The following is a 9,448-nucleotide window of genomic DNA, read 5'->3' on the forward strand; positions in this document are numbered from 1 at the left end:
TTCCCGGGCGTTAGAGTACGTAACTTACTTAATATTAATGAGCCAGCAAGTTCAGTTACTAGGCAACCAGCTGAAAACACAAACGAGGCTCTTGTGGGCAAGGAGGTAGTGGACAAAGAAAGCCAATTATAAAACACCAAATTAATAAATGTTCATAATGCCCGGCACGTCTGTCTCAGAGGACATCGAGCCCCCTACCCATGATGAAATGTCGGATCTCCAAAGAAAAATTCATCTTCTGAGTAAGTTTTTATTACGGGATCACCATTTAAACTGAAGCAGTTCACTTACAACGTGATTATTCATTCAGTAATACTGAGGAAGTCGTGGAGTAATAATTACTTCCATTGTTCTATTATTATTTTTTTCATTAATTATTTGTTTTCTCGAGGATGTCAGCTGTCAGCTTGGAGTTATTGAGTAAAAAAGTGGTTTTATAACGGTTTGATACCTTTGCATTAATTGAATGAAAATGAATCAAAGAGCTCAATAAAATTGTTTACAGAAACTTAATACAGTAAGTTACTACCAAATTCACATTTTGCTCGATGAAGGGTTTTCTTTGTGTGTGTTTTTTTTTCCACTGTCCTCTAGATGGAGACTATTCGATAGCGCATATTGAAAACTCTCAGTCTGTCAAGAACATAGAAACTATCATGCAGCTGAGACTTGAGAATGCAAACCTGCACAAGAAACAGCCTGAGGTCAGAGAACACACATAAGTAACATTTAAAGTATAGGTCGAACATATGTATTCATTCAAATATTGGTCACGTTGTCCAGGGTGATGAACAAGTTATCAAGGATGTTATTCAAGGCCATGGGATGGAGAAAGAATCATTCAGGAACATGTCTGTGAAGGTGAGGTTAGATGATTTTTCCTTTAAGGAATAGTTCACCCCCCAAAAAAAAAAAAAAAAAAAAAAAAAAAAATATATATATATATATATATATATATATATATATATATATATATATATATGCATTTCAATTTATAAATATGTGGAATATTTATAAAACAATAATTGAATGTTTTGGGCAGTATATGTATTTTTCTTATTTATTTAAAAAAAAAAAAAAAAAAATCCAAAGCCGCAAAATTTGATTATTTTAAAGGGGGGTGATTATTGTCTATACCCACTGTATACATATAATTTGTGTTCCAGAAAGTTGTATTAGTCTCTCTTCACTTATTGACAGAAATCTTTGTTGTGCAGGCAGCTCAGACGGCGCTGAAGAAGCAGGTATGTGATAAAATGAAGAAGCAGAATGCTATGAAGCACACCACTCAGACACAGATGCTGCGTTTAGAGGACCTGAAGTTTCTAGTACTGAAGCCACAGAACAGTAGCCCTCTGCCTGACACCCAGAAAGGAGAGGAGGAAAAGGTAGAAATTGTCTTTTTTTATCCCTGTGCATTCTGGACGAACGTTGGTAAATCTTACAAATATGTTTGTCCAGGATATTATTATTGTGTGCTTGTTGTGTAGAAACTGCGCATTCTAGAAAACAGTTTGGAGAAATCACAGCTGAAATACCACGAAGCAGTGCACATAACGCGAGGATACAACAAGCTGAAGGAGCACCTACAGGTATCAGAGCAGTAACACAGCTGGATTCAGCTATAGACACAGCTCAATAAACCCACAGAGCATGATACCTCATATAGGTAATAGGAGAAAAGAAAGCAATTATTTATGCAATTATTTAAATCGTTTAAATATCACTTACTGTTTTTACTGTATCTTTGATCAAATAAATGCATTCTTGGTAAGCATAAGAGACTTTCAAAAACAATAAAAAAATCTTACCAAATCCCAAACCTTTGAAGGTAGTGTATATATTTTGATAAATGGACATTTCTAATTATCCTCCGTTTTGTTGCTTCAGGAAGAGAGTCTTACATTTCAACCACAGCTGGACAGGATGGAGACAGAGGTCTATTGGCAGACACAAGTACTCAAAGACCTACAGGTCATGAACAACAATGTTCTCCTCTTCAAGGATACAGCCAAGGTAAAGACAAAGCATTTAATGAATAATAGAAAAATGGAATGAGATAATAAAGCAAGCATATGTGTAAGCATGCAAGGTAAAGGTCATCCAAATAATGCTGATAGGAATCTATATGTGTGTGTGTGTGTGTGTGTGTGTGTGTGTCCAGGCTGAGCTCCAGCTTCAGGAGGAGCAGGTGTTCAGAGAGCGCAGAGAAAGAGAAAAAATCCTCTTCCGCTACAAGAAGCAGGCGGAAGAGAGGATGGCTCAGGCAGAGAGGATGAAGAGACGAGTGAGCATCATCTGCTGCAATAACATCTGTAGCAACTACAGAGTACAGCTACAAAATGCATAAAAATATCTGTCATACTCGTAGAACTTCTCAAGTCAGGTGGACAGGAGAATGGACTTGCAGCTGATTAAAATAGAGCTTGGAGTTAGCATGCTGCTCACAACACAAAAATACGTTTTAAAAAGTTAAAATAGTCTGTTTTTAATGCTGAATTAATTATACGTTTATATATTTTTTTTCCAACATTTATTTTAGCTTTCTCTTTTTGGCCCAAACTAAGTCTCTTAGATAGTTTTTGTCAAGTTTATCCAACCATTTTCCCTCCATTCCCCTTCCATCTGTCACATCCAGCCTCAGTGGGCGCCCATGAACCCTGATGAGCTAAGCAGTGAGGCCCCGCGAAGTCCCACCACAGTAGAAGAAGAAGAAGAAGAATCTATCTCTACTTTTGAGGAAGCTTTCCAGCACGCCAAAGAGGCCACTGGAGTCACAGACTCACAGGTGAGGAACGACCGTATTATTAACCCTATGAAGCCTATAGGATTATATTTATTATGTTAATATCTTAGGTCTCGAAATGATCAACATGATCAACACTTTTTTATATTGATATTAAAGGTGCTGAATGTTGGATTGACACTGAGTGGTTGAACTAGGTATTGCAGTCCAAATTCTAAATGTTGGGAGAGGATATTTTTCACCTGGCCCCTCCTCCTCAGACTTGAGGCGCAAAAATAAAACTGGGTAAACTGGCAGTGGGCGAGTTTAACAAACCAAAACAGAGGACGATATTCCGGCCCGCTATGCAGATATGCAGGGAAAATAACTGACTGTAGCATTGTTTTTCAGATAAACAAATATGTTAACTTAGCATGTTTCTTAAATATCTGTAAACATATTATGGTATTTTTATGCTTTAGTAGAGTCAAAAACTTACATACAGCACCTTTAATATTTTAAGATGAACACTTACCAGACTGAAACTACTTAAGTGTACTTCCATCCAGCTTTTTTTATTTTTTCAGAAAAATCATGTTTAAATGTGGCATTCAAATATGACCCATCAGGCTTTTGAGTTTGTTTATCTCTCAATCAATATTGTCCTGCATTGCATTATGTTCTTAAACTAAAGAGCTTTGATCATTAAACTAAGCATTTAAATAGAATCTTATTAAGATATGTTATTGGGAGAAATAGTGACAGCTAATATTTATATCATTTTATGTGTTATGTGTTATACTGTTATAAAGATCTCATGGATTTACATTACAAGCTGTTAGAACTTCTTCTTTATCTTTGGCCATATAAGTATCAGTAATGCACCAAATTGCATATTTTTGCTTAGTTTGGGCCTCCAAATAAAATTGAGGTGTTTTTCCTCCTTGAGTATGACCTCCATATTCTCACTATATCATACTATATAAGCTGTAAAAGCCTGATCAAATATGATACTCAACAAAAACACATCAACAAACTTCTTTTATTTATTTAATATTTTGTCCAAAGCTTCAATAAATTTCTGTTTAAAAAAAAAAAAAGAATTTATGACTATTATTTCACATGACAGGCTTTACAAGGTTAAACCCATAAAGAGTTATAATTTTTTATTTACCACCTTAAAATTGTTTTAAATGTATATAGATTACTTCTTTATGTTCAGGTAAACGGTTCTTGTGTTAAGCAATGTTTATTCACGATATCTCTTATAACAGGAAATAGTGGACAGGTTTATCTCTCAGGGACAAACACAGGAACATTTGGAGAAGATGAAGGCAGAAAATGAGAGAATGCTGCTTGAACTGAAGGAAGAGAAGAATACATCACAGACTCAGTTTCAGGATGTAAAATACTCACGAGAAACTGAATTCTCAAGGTGAGAGCTGACATTGTAGGCTGGATATGCTATTATTGTTACTGAATGCTCTAAGATGTTTTCAATGGCATGAAATAGTAACATAACTTTATTGTCATCGGTCAGATCTCTAATTCTCTTTTTGATTCTTCAGTGTCCGACAGATGCTGCAGGACTGTGAGCATGACCTGCAGCAGGAGCAGCAGCATTGTGATGCAGCTAAAGATGGCCTGGACAGACTCACACAAGCACTAAACACTGTCAAAGCAGGAGTGCAGCAGCTTAGTGACAAACTACAGCACATACCACTGGTACTAATGAATTTGGTGCCTTTTCGTCACCTGTTTAATAATAGGAATGTGTGTTTTTTAATAGAACGTTCAATAGAAGAATTTTCAGATTTCCTAGAATTTAAAGGGGTCATAACTTTTTTTTAGAACTTGATTTTCTTCCCTGAGGTCCATTTATAAAGTTAGTCAAGGTTTCTTGCTCCAATAATAGTTTAATGTGTTTGTAATTTAGTTGACCTTTTCCATCCCCCCTTTGACCCTCAAACAGGATGTTAGCCAAAGTACATATAAAGACTCTGTTATGACTCTGAACTGTTATGACTGACTAACCTATTTGCATGTAAAATGAGTATTAAAACTACATACAGTTGCAGTTTAGTGAATGTATTTTAATTCTGGTACAGGAGTTCTGAAAGTTATGTATGTATACTACCATTCAAAAGTTCAGAGTCGGTAAAATTTTAAAAAATATTTATGAAAGTCTTTATGAAATTATGAAATTAATAATATTATGATATATGTGTATAATTTACAATTCATTTTTTTAATTACTTCAGTTTATAATACTTCATTCTAAAATCATGCCCCCTACCCTTTGAACAGCGGTATATTAAGCAAAACTTTTTATCTTTAAGTAATGTATTCATGAAATGTGTGTAACTTAGAGAGATTATAAATATCTGAGTATTTTACGTTGGTTTTGGCAGATGAAGGATACAGTACAACGGCTGCCTTTAGACTCAGAAGAACACAAGCTGCAGCTGATGTCTGAGGCTGAGCAGAAACTGATGCTGCTAAAGGAGGAACTACAGGGCAAAGATCTGGCAATCATCATGAAGGAGTTGGAGGAAGAAGAGGTGAGGAACACTGATTAGTCATGTTGGTGTAATTATATTTTGGTTTGTTGAAGATGTGTCACTGGTGAAACATATTATTATGTTACTTTAACTCTTTTGTTTTCTCTTTTGTGTCATATTTGATTTTATTGTTCATAACCTTTACGGATATTTTACTGTTGTTTTTTATGCCCCCCTGCAGTTCCATGCCAGAATAGCAGGGAAACTACCCCAGAGCAACACTCGCATTCAGCTGCCTGAGGCCCAGAAACAGGACTTTTCTGATGGTGAGATACTACTTCATATTTCCATGCATGGTATCCCATTTCTGCCATAAAAAAAAAAAAAATAATGCTTTGGTAAATAATAATGAAATAAAGTCATAAATATTACATAAAAAGTCAAAATTATGAAATGCTAATAATTATGAGATAAAATGACAAAAATTCAAAAGATTCAAATAAAAAATTATTACTATACTATTACTATTAAAATAATTATTATTTAAATGAGATGTTTACTTTTATGTCATATCTACAGTTTATCTTATAATCTTAACTTTTTGTCATAGTTATGATTTTTATCTCATAATTTTGGCTCACGTCATAACTTTGGATTTTTTGTCATAATTATGACTTTTTATCTTAAAACTTTGAACTTTTATGTCATAATTAGGATTTACTAAAGCATATGGAATGAACTTTAAAACATACCCATATTTCTGAATTTAAATCTTGATATTTTGTGGAGATGAAGCCACAAATGCCAGAGTGATTTCTTGATATTATACTGTTTAAAAAAAAAAAAAGATTTAAAGAATGAAAACGGTGTCAATATTTAAAGGGAATGTTCACCCAAAAATGAAATTTCTGTCATTAATTACTCACCCTCATGTCTTTCCAAAGCCGTAAAGATGTTTTTGATGAAATCTGAGAGCTTTCTAATCCTCCCTAGACAGCAATGCAACTACCAAATTCAAGGGCCTGAAAGGTAGTAAGGACATCATTAAAATATTCCATGTGACATTCATGAGAGTACCACGGTGTATGTGTGTGGTGCTGCTGACGCAGGAGCCGGTGTTCTGACATAGAACATGCATGCACCGCGCCTTGTTTACAAGCTGAGGAATGCACATGCATGCGCATGGTATTCTGTTGAATAGCAGCAGAGACTGGCATGGTTAATAAGTGGCTATTTTTGTTTTCTTTGCACACAAAAAGTATTCTGGTAGCTTAACCTCTTAACTGTCACGGTCACCCATCCCCTCTGTGGGACATCTAAGTTTACTTCACTATATTACAATTAAACCCTAATCTAATCATGACAAACTATATATTGTTGGAAAGGTCTAAGACTCATAAATAGATATTTTGGGGTTAATAAAATTAAGATTGAACCACTGACTATGTCACATGGACTATTTTAACAATGTTCTTACTACCTTTCTGGCCCTTGAACGTGGTTGTTGCACTGCATATGCAGGGTCAGAAAGCTGTCTGATTTCATCAAAAACATCTTAATTTCTGTGTTCTGAAGATGAAAGGAGGTCTTACAGGTTTGGGACATTAGGGTGAGTAATTAATTACAGAATTTTCATTTTCATATATAATCAGATATATATATATATATTTTTATTGTTTTTTTTTGGCCCTATATTTTGTACTTTTGAAAATATTTAAGATCACGTGTATTTAAAGTGTAGGGGATATCTTTACTTAGTTATACTACATGACAAGCCACATACTGCACATTCCAATTTTTCTTTGAAGATTGTACATTTTCTAAACCATATTAAACCAACATGGATACAAAGATTACATGCATCTACAAAATTAACATACTGTTTGTGTTTAAAGCTTTTTTTCAATTCTATTTCTTTATCTTAGACTCTCTTATTTGCACCAGTGATCACTGCTACATGAACCTGAAAAACTCTTGACCAGGCATGGCCATGTGTTTTTTGCTCCTCTTATCAAGATGTTCTCCTGTGCTCTCTTGATCTAGTACTTTCTTCTGTCTGAACACTCTGTTGCACTTAAAAGCTCACCCTTCTGGTGTTCAGAACGTTGGTTGATTTAAGATGTTGGGAGTCAGTTCACCTTCATGTGTGATTGTGTGTGTTTACTAAGAATGCTGTTGATCCATATGTACAAGAAACAATAACAGAACGAATTTAGCAAAGTAAGGTGACACACATCTTACACACCTGCATGTCTTTTCTGTCAACAGATGAGGAGGACAGCGGCGTTGATGACGGTGATGTCACCAACCGTGTCACACTGAAGCACCAATCGCAGTCAATCATTGATGCAAACACCAGAAGGAAGACTCGCATCAAAAAGAGGAAAGGCCAACTCTGATCTGATCCAGTCACAGGAGAGTTATTAAACATCTGACAGAGTTTAAAACATGATCAGCTGTAGCCACACATTTCCTAAAAGCTTTATCTCCATTTAACATGTCTGTGAATTCACGTTTAAGAAAATAAATGAATTACTGAGCAGATGTAGTTTGATTTTGATAAATTTATTAGCTTCTGGAGTTGTTTGTGCGCATTATTACTATACAATTCAAATAATTGCTGTGCCTTTGAACTTTTTATTCATTAAAAAATCTTTGGAAAAAAATTATTGGTTTCCACAAAAATATTAAGAAGAGCAAATGTTTTCAACATTTCTAAATAATAAGAAATGTTTCTGCACTTTGTTCATTAGGGGTCACGATGAACTCTGTAGCATCAGGGTTGCACAAAACATTGTCCTCCTTTTAAAACCAGATTCCTTATGAGAATTGTTTCATAACACATGATCACAGACCTACTTTACATAGGATTCTTATAAAAATTATTGTAGCATATCCTGCATTATGACATTTCCTTGTACATGTTCGCTGTCTACATCATTTATCCTTCCTGACCTTGTTATATAAGACTCTGAAGGCACTGAAGCAGATAAAAACATACATTGCTGACCAGTGCACCAGGGTGTGAGAGGGGGTGTGTGTTTCATAAGGCCTCACTGCCATTTGCACTGAAAGAGATAATAGTTATAATCTACAGTTCCATTTTGTGCATGCCATGGTTTTATCATCACCATTGTGACTCTATTTCTGGCTACTGTATCAGCATTAACGAATCTTCATTAACAATTGTAAATGAAATCACAGCTGAGAAAACTTTATTTTTGATTTGGCTATCTGTCAGTTTTCTGTTCTTTCTTCCATAAATAAATATGTAAATCAGTAAGGTTACATAATTTAAATGTGAAAAATTGCAGAGGAATCACAGGCTAGTTAGTGTAATGTAGTCATTTATAATTGTCATGTATTCATAATGATAGTTTTGATGATACACCTGCATGAACCACACAGTTATGTTTTAGGACTAGGTGAAGCAATCCCATTTTTAAGACCTGAGGTATGAGTGGTGATTATGCATCCATCGGTGTAATTTCCTCACTGTGATGGTGGTTGAGTGGGATGAGAATGGGGGTTTTTTCTTCATCGGGGTCATCAGGTGGGCACCCTCCTTCTCTGGTGTTTCAATGATAGGCCCACGACACCTCCAGAGGGCTCATCGGCAGCACCTGGCGTCCCAGGTGTGCCCCCCTCTGCTTTCAACCCCTCAATGCCTCAGGTAATATTAGGGGCCCAGTTGGAGTCTCCCCTTTTCACCCAAAGCCATCGACTTGCTTCTTCTGCTGCACCTGAGAGGGCTTTGATGGTTCGGCGTAGGATTTGACCTTGCACGCCCAATTCCTTAAGCAGCCTGATGGTTGACTTGCCCACGAAGCCTCTGCAGCCGACTTCCACTGGGCAGACCTTGGATTTCCATCCGCGTTGCTCAGCATCAGCTGCCAACTCTGTGTACTTAAGGCTCTTGCGCTCAAATGCCTCCTCCACAGCAGCCTCCCAGGGAACGGTAAGCTCTATTATATACACAATGTGAAGTGAGGAGGACCAGAGCACAAGATCTTGTCTGAGATTTGTTGTGGCGATCTCAGAAGGGAAGTGAAGTCTTTGGTTCAAATCTACCACCAACTTCCAGTCTCGAGCCCTTCCAAGCTGGCCGACATCTGATGTTGTTTGGACTTTGGCTGTCTTTGTACCTTCCCGGATGAACTCTCTTGCATATGAGGGATGAGATGATGGAGGAGGCAGGGCATTGATCTGTAACCGTCTGCAC

The 9,448-nt window shown here is 36.2% G+C and overlaps 1 protein-coding gene across 2 annotated transcripts; it reads left to right on the top strand.

Annotated features, from left to right (window-relative positions):
- Positions 1 to 9: 9 nt before the first annotated feature.
- Positions 10 to 7,771, top strand: odad3 (outer dynein arm docking complex subunit 3). Of its 2 annotated transcripts, none has more exons than XM_059560862.1 (13): positions 10 to 242; positions 595 to 704; positions 784 to 861; positions 1,218 to 1,388; positions 1,491 to 1,592; positions 1,891 to 2,016; positions 2,165 to 2,287; positions 2,639 to 2,788; positions 4,000 to 4,160; positions 4,294 to 4,450; positions 5,137 to 5,286; positions 5,468 to 5,552; positions 7,495 to 7,771. In XM_059560862.1, the coding sequence occupies exons 1-13, from the start codon at positions 149 to 151 to the stop codon at positions 7,623 to 7,625; spliced, it is 1,638 nt and encodes a 545-aa protein (XP_059416845.1). In that variant the 5' UTR covers positions 10 to 148; the 3' UTR covers positions 7,626 to 7,771. The 2 variants fall into 2 exon arrangements, with proteins under 2 accessions (XP_059416845.1, XP_059416846.1); XM_059560863.1 differs by having other exon boundaries at positions 5,143 to 5,286.
- The last annotated feature ends 1,677 nt before the right edge of the window (positions 7,772 to 9,448 follow it).

This window comes from Carassius carassius, chromosome 10 (genome assembly GCF_963082965.1).
Source record: "Carassius carassius chromosome 10, fCarCar2.1, whole genome shotgun sequence".
NCBI classification, from domain to species: Eukaryota; Metazoa; Chordata; class Actinopteri; order Cypriniformes; family Cyprinidae; genus Carassius; species Carassius carassius.

Bases quoted from the DNA above. Each gene is read 5' to 3' on its own strand.
- odad3 (XM_059560862.1), top strand. From the start codon at position 149: ATGTTCATAATGCCCGGCACGTCTGTCTCAGAGGACATCGAGCCCCCT. The intron at 2,789-3,999 runs GTGAGGAACGAC...CTCTTATAACAG, and splicing joins CTGGAGTCACAGACTCACAG to GAAATAGTGGACAGGTTTAT. The intron at 4,161-4,293 runs GTGAGAGCTGAC...TTGATTCTTCAG, and splicing joins CGAGAAACTGAATTCTCAAG to TGTCCGACAGATGCTGCAGG.